The sequence below is a fragment of the Cherax quadricarinatus genome, chromosome 33 (genome assembly GCF_038502225.1).
Source record: "Cherax quadricarinatus isolate ZL_2023a chromosome 33, ASM3850222v1, whole genome shotgun sequence".
NCBI lineage: Eukaryota > Metazoa > Arthropoda > Malacostraca > Decapoda > Parastacidae > Cherax > Cherax quadricarinatus.
The window spans coordinates 14340609-14363081 of NC_091324.1; the positions used below are offsets into that span (position 1 = coordinate 14340609).

Consider the following 22473-nt stretch of genomic DNA (forward strand, 5'->3'; position numbering starts at 1 on the left):
AGGTGATGAGGATAAAAAAAAATTAGGTAACAAAAGATTGGATATCAGGCTGGAGGGAGAGAGTATGGAGGGGGTGAATGTATTCAGATATTTAGGAGTGGACGTGGCAGCAGATGGGTCTATGAAAGATGAGGTGAATCATACAATTGATGAGGGGCAAAAGGTGAGTGGTGGAGTCTGTGGAGACAAAGAATTTTGTCTATAGAAGCAAAGAGGGGAATGTATGGGAGTACAATTATACCAATGCTCTTTTGGGTGTGAAGCATGGAGAAGGCTGGAGGCAGTGGAGATGTCGTGTCTGAGAGCAATGTGTGGTGTGAATATAATGCAGAGAATTCATTGTTTGGAAATTAGGAGGAGGTGCAGAATTACCAAAACTATTATTCAGAGGGCTGAGGAGGGATTGTTGAAGTGGTTCAGACATGTAGAGAGTATGGTGCAAAATAGAATGACTTCGAGTGTATAAATCCATAGTGGAGGGAAGGCGGGGCAGGGATTGGCCTAGGAAAGGTTGGAGGGAGGGGGTAAAGGAGGTTTTGTGTGCAAGGGGCTTGGACTTCCAGTAAGCATGCGTGAGCATGTTAGGAGCAAATGGAGACAAATGGTTTTTAGGACTTGTGCTGGAGTGTGAGCAGGGTAATATTTATGAAGGGATTCAGGGAAACCGGCAGGCCGGATTTTAGTCCTGGAGATGGGAAGTACAGTGCCTGCACTCTGAAGGAGAGGTGTTAATGTTGCGGTTTTATAACTGTAGTATAAGTGTGCCTGTGGCAAGACAGTGATGGAGTGAATGATGGTGAAAGTTTTTCTTTTATGGGCCACCCTACCTTGGTGAGAAATGGCTGATATGTTAAAAAAGAAAATGTGAATACCCCTTGATGCCAGAGAGCCCTTTATCCAAGGAATTGGATCAATCGCTTCTCCCTTTCCTTGGATCAAATCCAATTTCTTTCCATTCCCCCAGTGCTATATGACCACTTCGTGCCTGGTAAATGTAATAACATCTTAAAAGCCATACAAAAATTAGGCCAACAATGGAGTAAAGTTATTCACATCATACTTAAAAGCAATATTAAAAATTTTATTATAAATTTTAAATATTGATTCCATATTCATATAAAAAGATAACAATATGTATTTTAAGAATGTTCCACAGGTCACTTACTTTTTTTATTTTTTTATTTTTTATTATCACACCGGCCGATTCCCACCAAGGCAGGGTGGCCCGAAAAAGAAAAACTTTCACCATCATTCACTCCATCACTGTCTTGCCAGAAGGGTGCTTTACACTACAGTTTTTAAACTGCAACATTAACACCCCTCCTTCAGAGTGCAGGCACTGTACTTCCCATCTCCAGGACTCAAGTCCGGCCTGCCGGTTTCCCTGAATCCCTTCATAAATGTTACTTTGCTCACACTCCAACAGCACGTCAAGTATTAAAAACCATTTGTCTCCATTCACTCCTATCAAACACGCTCAAGCATGCCTGCTGGAAGTCCAAGCCCCTCGCACACAAAACCTCCTTTACCCCCTCCCTCCAACCCTTCCTAGGCCGACCCCTACCCCGCCTTCCTTCCACTACAGACTGATACACTCTTGAAGTCATTCTGTTTCGCTCCATTCTCTCTACATGTCCGAACCACCTCAACAACCCTTCCTCAGCCCTCTGGACAACAGTTTTGGTAATCCCGCACCTCCTCCTAACTTCCAAACTACGAATTCTCTGCATTATATTCACACCACACATTGCCCTCAGACATGACATCTCCACTGCCTCCAGCCTTCTCCTCGCTGCAACATTCATCACCCACGCTTCACACCCATATAAGAGCGTTGGTAAAACTATACTCTCATACATTCCCCTCTTTGCCTCCAAGGACAAAGTTCTTTGTCTCCACAGACTCCTAAGTGCACCACTCACTCTTTTTCCCTCATCAATTCTATGATTCACCTCATCTTTCATAGACCCATCCGCTGACACGTCCACTCCCAAATATCTGAATACGTTCACCTCCTCCATACTCTCTCCCTCCAATCTGATATTCAATCTTTCATCACCTAATCTTTTTGTTATCCTCATAACCTTACTCTTTCCTGTATTCACCTTTAATTTTCTTCTTTTGCACACCCTACCAAATTCATCCACCAATCTCTGCAACTTCTCTTCAGAATCTCCCAAGAGCACAGTGTCATCAGCAAAGAGCAGCTGTGACAACTCCCACTTTGTGTGTGATTCTTTATCTTTTAACTCCACGCCTCTTGCCAAGACCCTCGCATTTACTTCTCTTACAACCCCATCTATAAATATATTAAACAACCAAGGTGACATCACACATCCTTGTCTAAGGCCTACTTTTACTGGGAAAAAATTTCCCTCTTTCCTACATACTCTAACTTGAGCCTCACTATCCTCGTAAAAACTCTTCACTGCTTTCAGTAACCTACCTCCTACACCATACACTTGCAACATCTGCCACATTGCCCCCCTATCCACCCTGTCATACGCCTTTTCCAAATCCATAAATGCCACAAAGACCTCTTTAGCCTTATCTAAATACTGTTCACTTATATGTTTCACTGTAAACACCTGGTCCACACACCCCCTACCTTTCCTAAAGCCTCCTTGTTCATCTGCTATCCTATTCTCCGTCTTACTCTTAATTCTTTCAATTATAACTCTACCATACACTTTACCAGGTACACTCAACAGACTTCTCCCCCTATAATTTTTGCACTCTCTTTTATCCCCTTTGCCTTTATACAAAGGAACTATGCATGCTCTCTGCCAATCCCTAGGTACCTTACCCTCTTCCATACATTTATTAAACAATTGCACCAACCACTCCAAAACTATATCCCCACCTGCTTTTAACATTTCTATCTTTATCCCATCAATCCCGGCTGCCTTACCCCTTTTCATTTTACCTACTGCCTCACGAACTTCCCCCACACTCACAACTGGCTCTTCCTCACTCCTACAAGATGTTATTCCTCCTTGCCCTATACACGAAATCACAGCTTCCCTATCTTCATCAACATTTAACAATTCCTCAAAATATTCCTTCCATCTTCCCAATACCTCTAACTCTCCATTTAATAACTCTCCTCTCCTATTTTTAACTGACAAATCCATTTGTTCTCTAGGCTTTCTTAACTTGTTAATCTCACTCCAAAACTTTTTCTTATTTTCAACAAAATTTGTTGATAACATCTCACCCACTCTCTCATTTGCTCTCTTTTTACATTGCTTCACCACTCTCTTAACCTCTCTCTTTTTCTCCATATACTCTTCCCTCCTTGCATCACTTCTACTTTGTAAAAACTTCTCATATGCTAACTTTTTCTCCCTTACTACTCTCTTTACATCATCATTCCACCAATCGCTCCTCTTCCCTCCTGCACCCACTTTCCTGTAACCACAAACTTCTGCTGAACACTCTAACACTACATTTTTAAACCTACCCCATACCTCTTCGACCCCATTGCCTATGCTCTCATTAGCCCATCTATCCTCCAATAGCTGTTTATATCTTACCCTAACTGCCTCCTCTTTTAGTTTATAAACCTTCACCTCTCTCTTCCCTGATGCTTCTATTCTCCTTGTATCCCATCTACCTTTTACTCTCAGTGTAGCTACAACTAGAAAGTGATCTGATATATCTGTGGCCCCTCTATAAACATGTACATCCTGAAGTCTACTCAACAGTCTTTTATCTACCAATACATAATCCAACAAACTACTGTCATTTCGCCCTACATCATATCGTGTATACTTATTTATCCTCTTTTTCTTAAAATATGTATTACCTATAACTAAACCCCTTTCTATACAAAGTTCAATCAAAGGGCTCCCATTATCATTTACACCTGGCACCCCAAACTTACCTACCACACCCTCTCTAAAAGTTTCTCCTACTTTAGCATTCAAGTCCCCTACCACAATTACTCTCTCACTTGGTTCAAAGGCTCCTATACATTCACTTAACATCTCCCAAAATCTCTCTCTCTCCTCTGCATTCCTCTCTTCTCCAGGTGCATACACGCTTATTATGACCCACTTCTCGCATCCAACCTTTACTTTAATCCACATAATTCTTGAATTTACACATTCATATTCTCTTTTCTCCTTCCATAACTGATCATTTAACATTACTGCTACCCCTTCCTTTGCTCTAACTCTCTCAGATACTCCAGATTTAATCCCATTTATTTCCCCCCACTGAAACTCTCCTACCCCCTTCAGCTTTGTTTCGCTTAGGGCCAGGACATCCAACTTCTTTTCATTCATAACATCAGCAATCATCTGTTTCTTGTCATCCGCACTACATCCACGCACATTTAAGCAACCCAGTTTTATAAAGTTTTTCTTCTTCTCTTTTTTAGTAATTGTATACAGGAGAAGGGGTTACTAGCCCATTGCTCCCGGCATTTTAGTCGCCTCATACGACACGCATGGCTTACGGAGGAAAGATTCTTTTCCACTTCCCCATGGACAATAGAAGAAATAAAAAGGAACAAGAGCTATTTAGAAAAAGGAGAAAAACCTAGATGTATGTATATATATATATGCATGTGCGTGTCTGTGAAGTGTGACCAAAGTGTTAGTAGGAGTAGCAAGATATCCCTGTTATCTTAGCGTGTTTATCACCTGAAATTGATACTAATGTGTGCATACAGCTGAAAAGCAGAAATAAGTAATGAATGCGAAATGATTATACTCAACAGATACATGGAGAGTTGAGATAACCTGTTTGGTGTAACCCCCTTGGTGTATAGTACAGGTGGCTGTACTGCAGTAAGTCAGTTAAGCCCGTCTGATATTGTAAGTAACTTTTGGCTTATACTGAATGTAGCTTACTTATTGTGTAAATTCTCCAGTATTAAGCAGGCTAAGCAGTGGAAATAGTTTTATTTTGGGTTATGGGAAAAAATGAGTTTTGGTAATAAAAGCTAATATAACATAACCAACCCAACAAAACTCATTCTAAATTAAATTGAATTATATTAGGTTAGGCTACCATAAAAATGTTTTCTTACTTGCACAAAATATAACCAGCTAAATTGCACAAGCCATAATTTTGTAGAGATGTCGCTACAGGAAGAGAGCCATGGAAGCTTGGGATATTTGTCCTTTTAGAGATCTCTCAGTTGTCAGATTGAGAGGGAGGATGAGAACATGAACTGATTACCAATTAGTATTACAGGGCTTACCCACTTCATGGCAAGTTAAAACCCATTTCTTAAGCTTAACTCATGGACTGGGTTGAGAGAGAGTGTCTCTTTAAGAGAGGTTCCTTGATGCTAGTGAGGGACTCCTAATCCAAGGAATTGGATCTGCCCTTCTTTGGCTCAAACCTGAATGCCTCCCATTCCTCTCAGGTGCTATATGACCCCCTCCTGTGAGTTTAACAGCACTTCTCCATGAATGTAATAATAATAATAAGACAGAATGTGCAAATGTCTGTAATGCTTCATACCTTTCAGGAGTGTTTATACTTGGTTCAGGAGATTGACATAGAACAAAATGATACAGGCTGATGGACTACAAGCTGCCATTCATGCAACAACTGAAGTAAGGTTGTGTGTGTCCTGAGTGTTTAACAAGGAGCAAATTATTATTATTATTATAATCAAAAAGAAGCGCTGCAGGGTAGGAAAGGAAGCGAGGGTATTGGGCGGCAGAAGGGGGGAGGGGCGATCAGTGGGTTACAGAAAACAGCGGGGCAGGGGATAGTGCAGGGTAGAGGGTAGCAAGAGATTGAGGTAGAAAGGGCTGAAGGTATCATCAGAGTTTGTGAAGTAAGTCGGTTGTTGTCAAACAGTCAATGAGAGAGTCCGGATGAAAGGTGGGTCCATCAGCGAGAAGGGAAGGTAAAGAGAGAGCAACGGAGCGAAGACGATGTTGGAGGTAAATTCTGCGTGCTCGTTGATAAAGTGGGCAGTCTAACAGAATGTGGCTGACCGATAATGGAACCTGACAATTCTCGCAGAGAGGAGCAGGGCGCCTCTCCATGAGATATCCATGAGTAAGATGAGTATGGCCAATGTGGAGATGGGAGAGGGTAGTCTCCCAACCTCGGCACTGGTGACAAGAAGACGGCCAGTAACCTATACTCGGTTTAATAGATTGAAGTTTGTTACCGAGTAGGGTAGACCAACGTTATTGCCAACGGGTGTGAAGGTGGGTAGCTATTGCAGCAAAATAGTCCGTAAATGGAACACCTCTATATGAAACTGGTAGGTCATGTACTGCTGACCGTGCAGCAGTGTCTGCCTGTTCATCGCCCTGTACATCAACATGACTAGGGACCCAACAAAAAACAATATCTTTGTTTGGTAGAGATGCGGCGTAGCCAAAGTTGGATACAGAGGACTAAGGGGTGAGGTGTATCAAATTTCTGTATAGCCTGTAAAGCACTAAGGGAGTCTGAAACAACCACAAATGATGACACAGGCATAGATGCAATACGGATAAGTGCTGCAAGAATGGCATACAATTCAGCAGTAAAGATACTAGCCGAAGATAGTAAATGCCCTCGTACGACGCTGTCCGGAAACACTGCTGCGAATCCCACGCCGTCAGAAGACTTAGAGCCATCTGTGTACACTGCAATGGCATGAGAATGAGAGTGGAAGTGGTCAAGAAAAAGAGAGCGGGAAGCTACCATAGACAGTTGGGCTTTTGAGCAAGGGAGTAAGAAAGAACAGACTTGAACAGCTGGAACTTCCCAGTGGGGTAGGGAAAAGTGAGATGCTACATGAACATAGAAAGGTGGAAATTGAAGAGAAGACAAGAGCGAATGTAGGCGAAGAGAGAAGGGACGGAGCAAACAGTGAGACCCCCCCAGAGGAAATGATGGGCATTAAAATCGCCAAGTAACAGAAGTGGTGGCGGTAATGACGAAACAAGAAAGGCAATATCCAGGATAGATAATGCCCAAGAAGGAGTGAGATACAAAGAGTAGAGTGTATACCACCTATGCAAGTGGATACGGGCTGCTGTGTAATGCAGCGAAGTACGAACAAATAGCTGATGGTACAGAATATCAGTGCATAGAAGGGCACTTTCATTAAAGGTCCCATCAGGAAAAGGATCTGAAGAATACAATAAATTATAGCCTGAGATGGGATAGATAACGGCAGAGTGTAATTTTGGTTCCTGTAAGCAAACACCAACAGGGGAAAACTGGGAGAGCAACATCTGAAGCTCACCCCGATTACCCCTGAGGCCGCGAATATTCCACTGTAAATAGGCCATGATTGGCAATGATAAAGATACCTGAAATCCACAGGTAAGGGTACCTATGGACTAGAAGAGTTAGAAAAGTCCACATGCGGTGGCAAAGGAAAACATTCAAGTAGCGAAGGAACGGTGCGTTGTGAAGAAAGGAGTTGCGCAGATGGAGAAGAGGAAAGAGAAAGAACAGAGGGTGGATCAGTGTCCATTGATGGTTTGGTCTCTGCAATATATTCAGAGATTGCTTCAAGTGTTTCGGAGTTCAGAGACGTCGTATGGGAGACAATATTGGAGATGGAAGGAGGAGGAGTTTGAGTAAAGATCGGAGCTGTAATGGACTGTACCAAGGTAGGGGGGAGGGCGAAAGGGTGGAGGGAACTGGAGAAGTGTGGGAGGGGACAGAAGAGGCAGAAACCCGGGAGGTGGCAGAAGAGGAAGAAACTTGGGACAGGGGAGGAAGGCACAGTATGAGGAGGAGGATGAACCTCCACACTTGTAACAGAGCCAGTGAAAGGGGAAGACCTAGGTACAGAGACCGTGAAGGGAAAATGTGGAGGTGGATGAAGGGAAGGAGGGGTTAAAGGAGATTTGTTAGACCTCTGAGAAGTAGAGGGACGATTGGGGAGGTGTTGTACGAGGTCTTGTCGATACTGGGGTTTGTGAGGGAGAACACGAAGAAGTGAGGACAGACTGAGGTGTTGAAGAAGTAGGGATGTCTGAGCCCAGGACAGCAAAAGAATTAGATACAGGAGTGACTGTGGGACTGGCAACCGCAGAGGAAGCTGCAGAAGATGGGACCCCAGAAGTGGGGGGACGTTTTGAAACACGGGGGAGTCTCCCTTGGAGGCGGAGATGAGAAACTGCCATAGCATAAGGGAGACCTTCTGCCTCTGAGGCAATGAATTTCCTGCTCATTTAAGTAGACCTGGCAACGCCGAGAGTACGAAGGGTGAGTCTCATGACAATTAAAGCAAGAGGGAGGTCGACTGCAAGATGCATTAGAATGGTCATCGGCACCACAGACTGGGCATTCAGCTATAGATCTGCAATATTTTGCTGGGTGGCCAAATCACCAGCAATTCCTACACTGTTGCGGTGTAGGGATCACCTTCCGAACTTGTAACCGATGTCCTGCTACATAAACAGAGGATGGGAGTTCACGGCTGTCAAAAGTTAAACGAGCCACATTGCAAGGGTATCGTCTTCGCCCGCGGGCGGGAAGAACATAAGTGTCTACCTTGAGAATTGGGAGATCTTGGAGTTCCAGCTGTTCGAGAATGTCATTGCCACATGTCTGGAAATTCTGTTGGACTATGGTATGGGGCAGAATAACAATACCACTACAAGAATTAAGGGAATGATGTTTTTCGATAGTGATAGGGATAGTATCGATATGTGAAAGAAGAGAAAGATCATGAGCTTGGGTAGAATTCTGGGCTGTGATGATGCACATACCACTGTTAAGAGCATGAAAGGAAATATCTCTACCAACGTGGTGTAGGAGCGCTTTGCCAATACAGTGGACCCCCGGTTAACGATATTTTTTCACTCCGGAAGTATGTTCAGGTGCCAGTACTGACCGAATTTGTTCCCATAAGGAATATTGTGAAGTAGATTAGTCCATTTCAGACCCCCAAACATACACGTACAAACGCACTTACATAAATACACTTACATAATTGGTCGCATTCGGAGGTAATCATTATGCGGGGGTCCACTGTACTATGGTCAGAAAGATAGGCAGTAGAAGAAGTCGGTCGTAAAGTAAAGAATTTAGTCCAATGTGTGGTCCGAAACTGAGTGTGGAGAGGGAGTGCATGACGTGTCGGTCTTTTCCGAGTAGAATGGGAAGGTAACGAAGTAACATCGTCTGGAGATTGTCATTGGCGTTTAGAAGTGGGACCAGAGTCGGTCCGACGTGAGACGGGCTGGCGATTCGAAAATCGTTGCACCATAGAGGGAGAGGCCGGAAGCATAGTCAAAGGAGAGCGGAGGTCAGACAAATCGGAGTCAGTGGAAGCCCTGGTACCTGAAGCGGGTGAGGAAACAGCACCAGCAAGAGGTACAGGGGCCTTAGGAGTGTCCAAAGAGTGGCCAAAAGACGAGGCGAGGTCAGAACAGGGTGCAGTAACAATAAGGGGCCCGGGGGTAGCGGGGTCATGGATTTGGGACTCCATGGTTAGGTAACTTCTTTCTTTTTGTTTTTAAGAAAAAAAAAAGAAGAAAATAAAATAAAAAAAAGAGTAAAAAAAGGGGGGACCAGGGAGGGATAGATCCTAGGAGGAATGAAAGGGCCAGAAATCTTCCTCCGCACCCAAGAGGACCTCAGCACCGCAAGTAGCGCAGATGCGGCATGGAACCTGTGCCATACCCTACCCTTCATGTCAGTAAACCAGCAATCCGGGATAGCAACCTCACATCTGCCGAGCTACCTCGATGGACAAAAGAGAGGGCGGTCCCATATCCGCCACAAAGCATGCCTCCTTCGGCCACCACCCCCGGAATCCGAAAGGTGGCTTCCAGAGATACACCCGTCGCCCGAAAGACACCCAAAGCCACCCTCTGGGATACCAGAGAGGGATCATCCCCAGGCGATCCAGATTCCACGGCAAACTACGCCACCGCCAAGAACCTCAACGGAATGGGATGGACCCCGGTACCCTTCCCCCTACCTATGAACTAGTGTGCCTGTGGGAAAAATCCCAAAGGCCAAAAAGAGGAATAGCTAAAGGGAGGGGTGGGGAGGAGGTGGAGGAGGAAAGGAAAAAGGGGAGGATGGGATAGGAAAGGGGGGATTGGGGGGTAATTAGGTTCGGTTTGAGGAAGGAGACCGACAGGTCTAATTCCTCAGACCAAGAGCCTCTTCACCACGCCAAGGAGACCCCCTTGAAGAGGCACAAGGAGCAAAGCTCTCAGATTTGGAGCTGTTAGTCTTGATCGCATACCAAAATTATTATAATCAAAACTTAAGCACTAAACCCACATGGGTCATACAGATCGCATAACAAAATCCAATCAAGACAAGATTAAAGAAAATGGAGAGGAGAGGGTGAAACAAAATACAGTACCATTGAAAAATGAAGTACCACAATCAGATGAGGGTATCGTAAACCACAGTATGTGTAATTGTACAAAGGACATGGAAGCGTAAATATTATGCAAAGGAAATAAGCAGATATGAGAAAAAGTGTAATTACCCATATCCAAAGAAATGCCTCAACATTTTAATAAATGGAAATGTCACTTTTGAATAAGTGTAAAAACTTGCTTGAGGAAAGAATGTGTCATGATTACTCTCCACTTTTTCACATAAAAAATACAGGTGTGCACATTCTTTAAGCAAAAGATAAACAAAGACAAAAAAGAGCAACAACAGCCACAGGCTTAAAACAGATAAAAATCTAGTCAACCAGTGGGATAAATGAATACAAACTGCAAAAACAATTTGTACATCCCCAAATACTAAAACTGTTAGCTATGCTAGATGGAACAAGAGGACTTATGCCCCTCAACATACAACAGGATGGGACAGCAATGGACACCCCATCATGAGTAGATTGCCTTTTGTAAGTACTAAATCACCTAACAGGATCACTAGTTCAAAGCAACCCAAGTATATTATCTTCCTTTCTTTTTGCCAGTATCTATGGCCTAAAAATAAAGATAAAAAATAATGTTCCTTTTGTAACAGAAGCCTACATTAGAGATTTCTTGGACAGTGAAGTCTTTATTCCAAAATATAATTAGTATAGATGTGGTAAGAGTGAATAAACTGCAAGGAGTAACTATTTGTGAAAGACTCGTTAAAATTACACTGGTCAACATTATTAATATTATAATCATAACTAAGTGCTAAACCCACTAGGGTCAAACATTGAATAATAATGGTTTCAATTGGGAGCTGAATTCAAATCTTAGTTTTGCTCCAACACTTAGTTTCTGTGAGATAGAACCCCACAGTGAATGATTTCACCAAGACATAGCCATCATGGAGAAGGGATGTCAGATGATCTGTTTGATGGCTGACTACTGCTGGACACTTGTGCACGAGTGATACTGAACATCAAAAAAAAAAAATACTGAAAATTGCAATGCCTATATCTTTTTACAAGTGTATAGAAATTTTATTATTTTTGTTATGTATATTATATACAGTGGACCCTCGGGTAACAGCGTCATTGGTTAGCGCCAAAATCGGATAACGACTCGCTTTGGCAAAAAAATATTGGCTTGGCTAACACCAAATAACTCAGTTAAGGGTTTTCGTCCTGAACGTGTCAGCGTGGCCTGAGTGGGCCCAGGGACTCCGTGTACAGCCAGTGTGCCATTGTTTACAAGCCAGTGAGGAAGATTCCACGCATACATGCGATATATTTTGTATTCCATTATTTTTAGTGCTTGCAACTGCTAAATAATCCACCATGGGCCCAAAGAAAGTTTCTAGTGCCAGCCCTTTGGTTAAGAAGGAAAGAAACACGATAAAATTCAAGAAAAAACTCGTACCTACACTCCCTGCATGCCTGCTACACTCCCTGCATGACCCAAAATGTTCAAGAAAAACAATGTCCCATCTCATCACTCGTCAACAAGTCCACAATAAAGGTAAGTGTCATTTCAGTATTATTTATTGTGCATATATCATTGTTTTCTGTGTAGGGATTATTATTATAATCAAAAAGAAGTGCTAAGCCACAAGGGCTATACAGCGCTGCTTCTGTGTAGGGAAATGTATATTTCATGCAAAAAAATTATTTTCTTTAATACTTTTGGGTGTCTGGAACGGATTAATTGGATTTCCATCATTTCTTATGGGGAAAATTAATTCGGCTAAAGGCTAAATTGGTTAAAGGTTAGCTCTCTGGGACGGATTAAAGGCGTTACCCGAGGGTCCACTGTATAATGAATTTATCCGTGCACAATATAATAGCTATGACTGTTAGGTAATGTGTATAATATGGTTCTTCAAACTTAAATGGCCAAAATACTGATCATAAAATTTCCAGAAAAAAAGTCATTCTTATGTGATAAGAGACTAAACAAGCTAGTGTTATTAATATGGTAGTGCCTGGCATGAAACTGAATATCAACAATTTGGTAATTATCTTCGTACACAAACCATCATTTCAGCAATGGCAGAGGAATTTACTGAACAGATATAAAGGACAGATAACTGCCTTGAAAATCTGGAGAATACACCGAATATTATTCTTTGAGATTTCAACATTCCAAATGTAAAATGAAAGATGATGGACAACAGCATTGTACTATAAATAAAGTACCAGCGCTGTATAGCCCTTGTGGCTTAGCGCTTCTTTTTGATTATAATAATAATATAAATAAAGTACAAGGAAGTGCTCTAGATCAACAAGCACATACCAGGGAACTCCTAAACTGCCCAAAAAATAAATTAATAGATCAGAAAATTTCTTCATTAACTCTGCTCACTGGTAAACATAAGAAAGAAGGAACACTGCAACAGGCCTACTGACCCATGCAGATTATCCCAATGACCCACCCAGTCTGGTCATCCCCACTCAAGGATGGAGCACTGTACCAGACCCAGCAGCACAAGCTAGTCAGGTCCAACTCACACCCACCCACACCCACTCATGTATTTATCTAACCTATTTTTAAAACTACACAACGTTTTAGCCTCAATAACTGTACTTGGGAGCTTGTTCCACTCATCCACAACTCTATTACCAACCCAGTATTTTCCTATATCCTTCCTGAATCTGAATTTTTCCAACTTGAAACCATTGCTACGAGTCCTGTCTTGGCTGGAAATTTTCAGCACACTATTTACATCGCCTTTATTTATTCCTGTTTTCCATTTATACACCTCGATCATATCCCCCCCTAATTCTACGCCTTTCGAGAGAGTGCAGATTCAGGGCCTTCAGTCTATCCTCATAGGGAAGACTTCTGATACATGGGATCATCTTTGTCATCCTCCTTTGCACGTTTTCCAGAGCATTTATATTCATTCTGTAATACAGTGAACAGAACTGAGCAGCATAGTCTAAATGAGGCCTAACCAAGGATATATAGAGTTGAAGAACAACCTGAGGACTTCTATTATTTATACTTCTAGATATGAAGCCAAGAATTCTGTTAGCTTTATTGCGAACACTAATGCACTGTTGTCTTGGTTTTAGGTTACTGCTAACCAGAACTCCTAAATCTTTTCGCAATCGGTAGTATTAAGATCTACATTATTTAGTTTATATGTGGCATGGTTATTTAACTGTCCAACATTTAGAACTTTGCATTTGTCAATGTTAAACTGCATCTGCCACTTCTCCGACCATTGCGTCAGTCTATTCAAATCGTCACTGGCTGAGTAGGCAGGCCCAGGCGGCTCAGAGCGTGAGTACCCGTCCCGGACGAAGGACGATTAGCGAGTTAACGGACCATTTGCAAGCCAATGTTTGGACGAAATAACGGGACTATTTCCGAAATGGACGACTTTCAGGCCGGACGATTGAGGGACCACTGTAATTTATAAGAAATATTGTATAAAAACATAGAGAATGTAAAGAAATAAAGTAGTTAATGAGATGCTGGCAGAGGTTTAGGGTGGTGGAAAATGAGCAGGGCGGCATATGTTGTCAGTGGCCCTATGTACCTCCAACAACATTGGAAGATTTAGGTTCGTGTCGTCTTTTTTCTATCACTTAACTTACTTGCTACACTGTTAATGCTACACTTTATCACTGGCTGGCGCTATAGCCTGTATTGACTACTACTGCTTTAGTATCGTACATATCATAGAATCACTGAAGAAGGCACGTTCTCCCCTCTCTCTGTCCTTTGCCAAAGGGCTGGCACTTGGGACTTTCTTTGGGCCCATGGTGACTTATTTTGCAGCCACAATCAACAAGCACAAAAATTGCGAAATGTTTTGGATGAATGCTCACTCAACCAGTGACAGAGCCAGACTGAAGCGGCATCCCAGCAGGTGGATGTGTCTGATACGTGTGATTCCCGGGACAAGGTCCAAAATTCGAAGCAAAATTTCGCTCAAAAAAGTGTCTGAAATCTGAAAAGTCCGATATCCGGGGTTCCACTGTATTACTTAAACAGGTAAAAAGACAGCAAGGGACAAAGAAAATTTCACTATGAAAATCATAATATGCATGCAAGCTGTCTATTAACACACAAAACATGTACATATTTACTAATCAATTTCACCATACATAATGTGTAAAATAATACAACATTAAAGACATCATTGTGTGATTCACTCTTTAAAAATATTAAGGTTTTAAAATGACACAGCCTGATATTTTATAGCAAAGAACAATTTCCCATTAATCCTAAATTTGGAGCAGTAACTGGTCCAGATATTTCCTGAATAAGAACTTTGGAGGCAAAAGCAAGTAGAATACCAAATGCTGCAGTCGTGATTGTGGAGTACGAGAGAGAGAAGCCATACACTGTCATTTGCAATGGGGCATTCTGTAGTATGTACAACATTTGCAGTCTTTCCTCCAGTGGGCATATGAACTGAAAAAAGAAAATTTAGACATATTTATTATATTTCAATAGGGAGTACTAAACTTGTAGGGGTTTATACAGTACCATACTTTGTTATGGGGCTCTCAGCCATGTTTCCAGATACACAAGACAATATCTACACATTACCACAAACAAAACATTAAGGAATAGATTCTGGCTGTGGTGGAACTCATTCTTTTCTGCTGAACACCACTTACCAGCTTCTCAATATATTCCCAGTCCCCGCATTTCTCCATCTAACTTTTTTTTTTAACTGCCAAGTAGCTTCTATGCAGAGGTGAATGTTCCTTCCTTGGCTGATCGTCGTGATGCTCATTGTCTTCGTTATTTTGTCAGCGCTCATGATCTTTGCGTTTCTTCTATATATAGGTTAGTCTCGGACATTAGTAGAAGCCCACTGTTTGTTTGGCACCCCTGCCTACTCCGACCGTTTTCTCTTTGTCTTTACTCACTCCGCTCTTCTCTCCAGTTGTATGTTCATTTAGCATCTGTATGTTCTCTCCCTTGTATGTCCATTTAGCACCTGCCTTTTCCCTTGGGAAGTTCCGACGGTTCATGTCTGTTCTTCCCCCACTACCGTGCACCAAAACTTTCCTGCCTACAACTGCTTCTCACTCTCTTTTTCTCAAGCACTTCCGGTCACATGCTCATGCCACCGCTGTTTATGTAGGTGGTTCTAAATCTTCTGATGGTGTTGGGTTTGCAGCAGTATTCTCTGATGATGATGTCCGAGGTAACTTGTTAGACTCAGCTAGTAATTTTTACTGCCGAGTTGTATGCCATCCTCATAGAGCTTCTTTGTATTATATACATGTCTCCTTCGACGTTTGTGATCATTTCAGATTCCCTCAGTGCTTTACAAGCCATTAAACAATTCGAGTCCCCTCATCCATTAGTCCTTTGTATTCAACTATGGTTGTGTTGTGTGGCTAGCAGAAACAAAGACATCGTTTTCTGTTGGGTCCCTGGAAACGTTGGTGTGCAGGGTAATGAACAAGCAGATGCTGCTGCGCAGTCAGTGGTGCATGATCTTCCGGTTTCCTATAGAGGTACAGTATTCCGTTCAGGGATTATTTTCCAGTCATCTCAGCCTGTCTTCACAGCCGTTGGCAACAACAGTGGTCAGGCATGCACCATAACAAATTGCACTCTATTAAACCACTTTTAGGCTTGTGGCCATCTGCTTATCACCGTTGCCATTCTCAGGAGACTGCGCTCTCCCAGCAGTGCACTGGCCATACAGGCCTTACCCATGGGTATCTCATGGAAAGATGCCCTATTCCTGTGAGGTTTGTCAGGTCCCTATTTCAGTTCTTCACTTTCTTGTCAGTTGCCCAGTTTACCAGCGAGCTCGCAGGATTTACTTCCAATGATGCAGCTAACCTGTCACTCTTGCCTTATCTTCCCTTCTTGCAGATGGCCCAGCCTTTGAGTTACATTCACTTTTTGTCAGCAACTGCTTTACTGTACGAACTTTGACACATAGCCCTTAAGTGTCCCTTCCAGCCCTTTTCTCCCTTCACCTCTGATCCCCTCTCTGTCTAGCTGTTTATAGCCTCAGCATTATTTTCTGCCCTGCAGTGCTGTATGACCCTTGTCGGTTTAGTGCTTTCTTTGATTGTAATAATTAACTGCCAAGTCCATTTGTTCCTTATGCAGCAATAAGAGTAACTAAAGAAAAGTGTATCATCAATATGAGATAGGACACCCCTTCACTTTTCCCATACTAGTGAATCTGAGGGTGACTTAGGCAAACTGGTCACCTACCATAATTGTCATACTGTACCTACCTTTAAAAGTCTGATACCCTCCTGATTGACCTCTGCATAAGCAGACGACAGGAGTGGTAGCAAAGAAAGGGGCAGGAAGAAGTTGGCGAGGTCAATGAGATTAGGATTGATTTTCAACCACATTACAAGATTCATTGCCAACCACATAACTACCAAACAGATCACTGACATCATCCACCTTTGAAGAGCGACAGATGATAGCCTCAGACGTGCCTGCAACAAAACCTGATGTTAATATTTAACTAGACCAAACCAAGATTCAATGATCACATTAGGGCTTCTAATGGTAGCTTCAGAGATGCCTGGAACAAAATTACTCTTGTACACATTATGGCAAAAATCAGTGAATGAATTAACAGTTGCAGCTTGTACAACACTGAAAATTTTCACATTGGTAACCACCTCCAATGTTTGTCCAGTCTCCCTAATCAGGTTACCATAGTCTACACTAGTTAGGTGAGCACTTGTATTGTGCAGCACGGAAAGTTGGGACCTTAACTATGTTATTGTGGTTTAGCAGTTAGTTTTGATTAAAATAAAATTACTATGTTACTGTTAAGGTAATTCTGAGATATTGCAACTAAGTGATTTGTGACTGCTTTCTCTAAGCTCTCCATTACCTCAAAGTTTATCAGAGATTCCTTGTTTACTAGTACCAAGTCAACCAGATTATTTCCTCTAGACGATTCTGTGACAAACTTTTAGAATGTAATCTTGAACTTTTTTTAGGAAGTTGCTTGACTAGGTTTCCCATCAAATTGAATATTTAAAATTTCCCATTAAAACTACATTTTTATATCATAGAAATTTAGCATGGTTGCTATTTAGATTTCAGGAACTGAAGATCACACCTAAGATTAGCTTTCCAAGCCCTTTGAGAAACTGCAGCCATACAAGAGTACAGTGTATGCCCCTTCCACCTTTGTATCTTTCCCGATGCAATAGTTTAAATTTTCCCTAACATACTGATATCTCAAATCTGCCCTCTTTCCTGTTGACTATCAGCGTGGAATAATTTATACTGCTGCATGTGGCATTCAGCAGGCATGGCCCTATATTTTATGCATGAGGCATTATGTAGAATGAAGGGGTAAAGCAGCTGGAACTGACGGCATCATGGCAGAAATGTTAAAAGCAGGGGGAGATGTAGTGTTGGAGTGGTTGGTATTTTTGTTTAATAAATGTATGAAAGAGAGGAAGGTACCTAGGGGGACAAAAGAGATTGTAAAAATTATAAATTATAGAGGAATGAGTTTACTAAGTATACCAGGTAGTGTATGGTAGAGTTATTACTGAAAGAATTAAGAGGTAAGACAGAGAGCAGAATTGCAGATGAGCAAGGCGGCTTTAGAATGGGTAGTGGATGTGTAGATCAAGTGTTTACATTGAAGCATATGTGAACAGTATTTAGATAAAAGTAGGGAAGTTTTCATTGCATTTATGGATTTAGAAAAGGCATATAATAGAATGGATAGGGGAGCAATGTGGCAGATGTTGCAAGTACAGTGGACCCCCGCTTTACAATCACCTCCCAATGCGACCAATTATGTAAGTGTATTTATGTAAGTGCTTTTGTACGTGTATGTTTGGGGGTCTGAAATGGACTAATTTAATTCACAATATTCCTTATGGGAACAAATTCGTTAAGTACTGGCACCTGAACATACTTCTGGAATGAAATATCGTAAACCGGGGGTCCACTGTACATGGAATAGGTAGTAAGTTACTAAATGTTGTAAAGAGTTTTTATGAGGATAATGTGGCTCAGGTTAGGGTGTGTAGGAGAGAGGGAGATTACTTCCCAGTAAAAGTAGGTCTTAATGTGTAATGTCACCATGGTTATTTAACATATTTATAGTTGGGGAGAGGGGTTGGATTAAATTATGAGGAATCAAATACAAAATGGGAGTTGACACAGTTACTTTTTGCTGATGATACTGTGCTTTTGGGAGATTCTAAAGAAAAGTTGCAAAGGTTAGTTGATGAGTTTGGGAAGGTGTTGAAAGTAAACATGAGAGTAAGGTAATGAGGGTATCAAACAATTTAGATAAAGAAAAACTGGATATCACATTGGAGGGAGGGAGAATGGAAGAAGTGAATGTTTTCAGATATTTGGGAGTTGACGTCAGCGGATGGGTTTATGAAGGATGAGGTTAACCAGAGAATTGATGAAGAAAAAAAGGTGAGTGGTGCATTGAGGTATCTGTGGAGACAAAAAAACATTATCCATGGAGGTAAAGAAAGGAATGTATAAGAGTACAGTAGTACCAACACTCTTATATGGGTGTGAAGCATGGGTTGTAAATTCTGCAGCAAGGCAGCTGGAGGCAATAAAGATGTCCTGTCTAAGGGCAATGTGTGGTGTAAATATTATGCAGAGAATTTGTAGAGTGGAAAGTAGGAGTTACTTAAAGTATTAATTGGAGGGCTGAAGAAGGGCTGTTGAGATGGTCTGGTCATTTAGAGAGAATGGAACAAAGTAGAATGACTTGGAGAGCATATAAATCTGTAGGGGAAGGAAGGCAGGGTAGGGATTGACCCCAAAAAGGCTGGAGGGAAGGGGTAAAGGAGGTTTTGTGGGTGAGGGGCTTGGACTTCCAGCAAGCGTGCATGAGCATGTTAGACAGGAGTTAATGGAGACGAATGCTTTTGGGACCTGACGAGCTGTTGGAGTGTGAGCAGGCTAATATTTTGTGAAGGGATTCAGGGAAACCGGTTAGCCAGACTTGAGTCCTGGAAATGGGAAGTACAAAGCCTGCACTTTAAAGGAACATCTGAACTGTCATATCTGGGTAAATGTACAAAGACAGTGATTATGTATGAGTGATGGTGAAAGTGTTGAATGATGATTTAATTTTTTTTTCTTTATTTCTGGGTCACCCTGCCTTGGTGGGAAATGGCCGACATGTTAAAAAAAAAAAAAATGGCATTCAACAGGCATGTCCCTATATTTTATACTGAATCAGATCTCGGCTATAATATCTTTGTTTCCTGCAAAAACAATTAAGCTTTAGTACATCTATTTTATTTCCTGTGCTCTGGCTATTTGTACAGTAAATGTTAAGTTTATGCAACCCCTTTCCTCTCTCTGTTTGTAGACTAATTCCTATATTTTTATCAGAAACTACAATATGAGCTATCTTGTTTTCTAGATATTTTCCCAGGCTAACTTGACAATTCTAACTTTTTCTGTCCCTACTTCTGCAACCCTTTTTGTTGTCCCCATACACCCATACCTCTGTTTCTCATTGGTTTTAAGTCTTACACTAATCAGCAACAGCTTCTTTGACTGAACTAATGCTATCACCCCTTTCCCAGAAAGATGGACCCCTTCCCTTGCATACACATCATATTTACCATGGATGTTATCCCAATACAGTGGTCCCTCATTTACTGTCGTTAATCCGTTCCTGGAAGTGTGACGATTATCGAAATAGACGATTTTCGAATCAATTTTCCCCATAAGAAATAATGTAAATACAATTAATCCGTTCCTGACACCCAGAAGTATTAAAACAAAAATTTTTTTTTACATGAAATATAGATGTAGTACATAAACAATACAATGGGACATGATGAATAAAACATTAACAGCATAACACTTACCTTTATTGGCAATTCTCCTTAGAGTATGGAAGACTGGAGCAGGAGAGAGATTGGATTAGTTACTGTTTGGAAGGGGAATCCCCTTCTATCAACACCTCAGGTACCAAGTCCTTTTCTGGGGTTACTTCTCTTCTCTGTTTCTTAGTGCCACTAGGACCAGCTTGAGTCACTGGAGTCCTGTCTCGCAAAAAAAAAAAGTGTCCAGAGAGCTCTGTTTCTGGCGTCTCTTTAAAACTTCCCTAAAATGGGCCAAGACTGTCACTATTGTTACGAACATAGTCAGTTGGTCCCTGGGTTATAGTGCTTTTCGTAACAAAATAAACTTAGTACGTCTAGGTACTCACTTCAGAGGAGAAGGAATTTTCTTAGTTTCTATTTAATTTATTAATAGTCATAATAATCACTTAAATTCACCTTCTCATATTTTGCACTATGAGTAGAATACTTTTACCATTCCTCATTAAAACAACACAGCACTAGGTTAAGTATTTACAAATGGCTCTGAGTGAGTCACGAAATATTAGTATATGCACATGCACAGGCGTTGCTTAAAATCTAACACATTAATAGATTTCTTATGATGGGGTTCACTTTACAATAAGTCCTCATACACTACAGAGGCTTGCTCACTTGGCTTCACTTTCTCTAAGAGCTTCTCAACCGCCTTCTCCAACCGAGACAAGTCTTAGCAGTAAGTTCCCGAAAATTCCTGGGATTTTCTAGGGAGGCGAATGGTGGTTTAGAGGTGGATACTTCCCTCGACCCTTCCTGGTCCAGAGGAAGGTATGAACTGAACTCTGTGAGGCTTTACCAGCCCACTTTGTCTCGGTCGGAGCCGGGGTTGAGCAGCTCAAAACACCTACTGGTGCTTGGCCAGGTCACCAGCAGTTGACACTAATTAAATGACCTACCTAAATACAAAGCTAAGTAATACGACCAGATAATATTATAAAGTCGAGTAAATCCATTTTAGCTACTAATGGAATTACTCCTGAATATAATATTAAGTGAAATAGCAAAAATAACATGTATAAGTATACCATTGTGATAATAACAAGAAACAGTCTACTTAAAATGAACAAAAGGGTGTAACACTATACAAGTTGCCGATATGGCTTGCAACATCCTTCTCAGGGTTATGTTTCTCCATAAATCTTTCCATCCTATCCCACATTTCAAAAATCTCCTTAATTTCTGAAGAAGGCACCTTCTTCCATCTCTCTTCCTCCTCCTCTGCAGCAAGATTCTGAGCTGCAATCTGTTGCTGTTCCTGCTGAAGCTCTCGCAGCTCTTCAGTAGTTACCCCTCTGTTGTGTTCCTCCACCAAACTCTTCCACATCCTCCAAACTCACATCCAACCCCATGGAACTCTCCAATGCCACAATAGAGTTCACAACTGACATAGGTTCATCAGGGTTGGCTACAAACCCTTCAAAATCCCTCTTGTGGACACAATCTGGCCACAATTTTCTCCAAGCAGAGTTCAAAGTCCTAGTAGTCACTCCCTCCCAAGCCATACCTATAAGGCTTATGCAATGGAGGATACTTAAGTGTTCTTTCCAAAAATCTCTTAGGGTCAAGTGAGTGTCTGAGGTCACATTAAAGCACCTTTGAAACATTGCTTTGGTGTAGAGTTTTTTAAAGTTTGAAATGACCTGCTGGTCCATGGGCTGGAGGAGAGGAGTGGTATTCGGGGGCAAGAACTTGAGTGTGATGAACCCAAACCCCTGCAGAATTAGGTCATTCAAGTTTGGAGGATGAGCAGGTGCATTGTCCATTACTGGGAGGCACTTGAGATCCAATTTCTTTCCCAGGAGGTAATTCTTCACACTAAGGCCAAACACTTCACTGAACCACTCGACGAAAATTTCCCTCGTGACCCATACCTTATTATTAGATCTCCAAAACACACACAATTTACTGTTCATAACATTGTTTTTCCTGAACACACTGGGATTTTCAGAATGGTACACTAGTAACGGCTTCACTTTGAAATCCCCACTAGCATTAGCACAGAACGTGAGCGTCAGCCTGTCTTTCATGGGCTTGTGTCCTGGCAGTCCCTTTTCCTCCTGAGTAATGTAGGTCCTCTTTGGCATTTTCTTCCAAAAGAGGCCTGTTTCATCACAATTGAACACTTTTTCAGGTTTCAGTCCTTCAGTGTCTATGTACTCCTTGAATTCACTTACGAATTTTGTAGCTGCAATTTTGTCCGAACCGGCAGCCTCACCATGCCTTATCACACTGTGTATGCCACTAGGGTTCTTAAATCTCTCAAACCAACCTTTGCTGGCCTTAAATTCACAAATATCAGTACT

At 41.7% G+C, this 22473-nt stretch overlaps 1 protein-coding gene across 3 annotated transcripts in view; it reads right to left on the reverse strand.

Moving 5' to 3' along the window:
* Positions 1 to 4589: 4589 nt before the first annotated feature.
* LOC128693918 (uncharacterized) overlaps positions 4590 to 22473 on the reverse strand; it is an 80068-nt gene continuing 62184 nt past the window's right edge. For 2 of the 3 annotated variants that reach the window (XM_053783811.2, XM_070090842.1), the window contains exons 11-12: positions 16550 to 16762; positions 4591 to 14747 (exon numbers count right to left, since the gene is read on the reverse strand). In XM_053783811.2, the coding sequence (XP_053639786.1) occupies positions 14529 to 14747; positions 16550 to 16762 (432 nt within the window). In that variant the 3' untranslated portion in view covers positions 4591 to 14528. Of the gene's footprint in view, positions 14748 to 16549; positions 16763 to 22473 lie in introns of all 3 variants that reach the window. The other variant, XM_053783809.2, reaches the window with a different exon arrangement.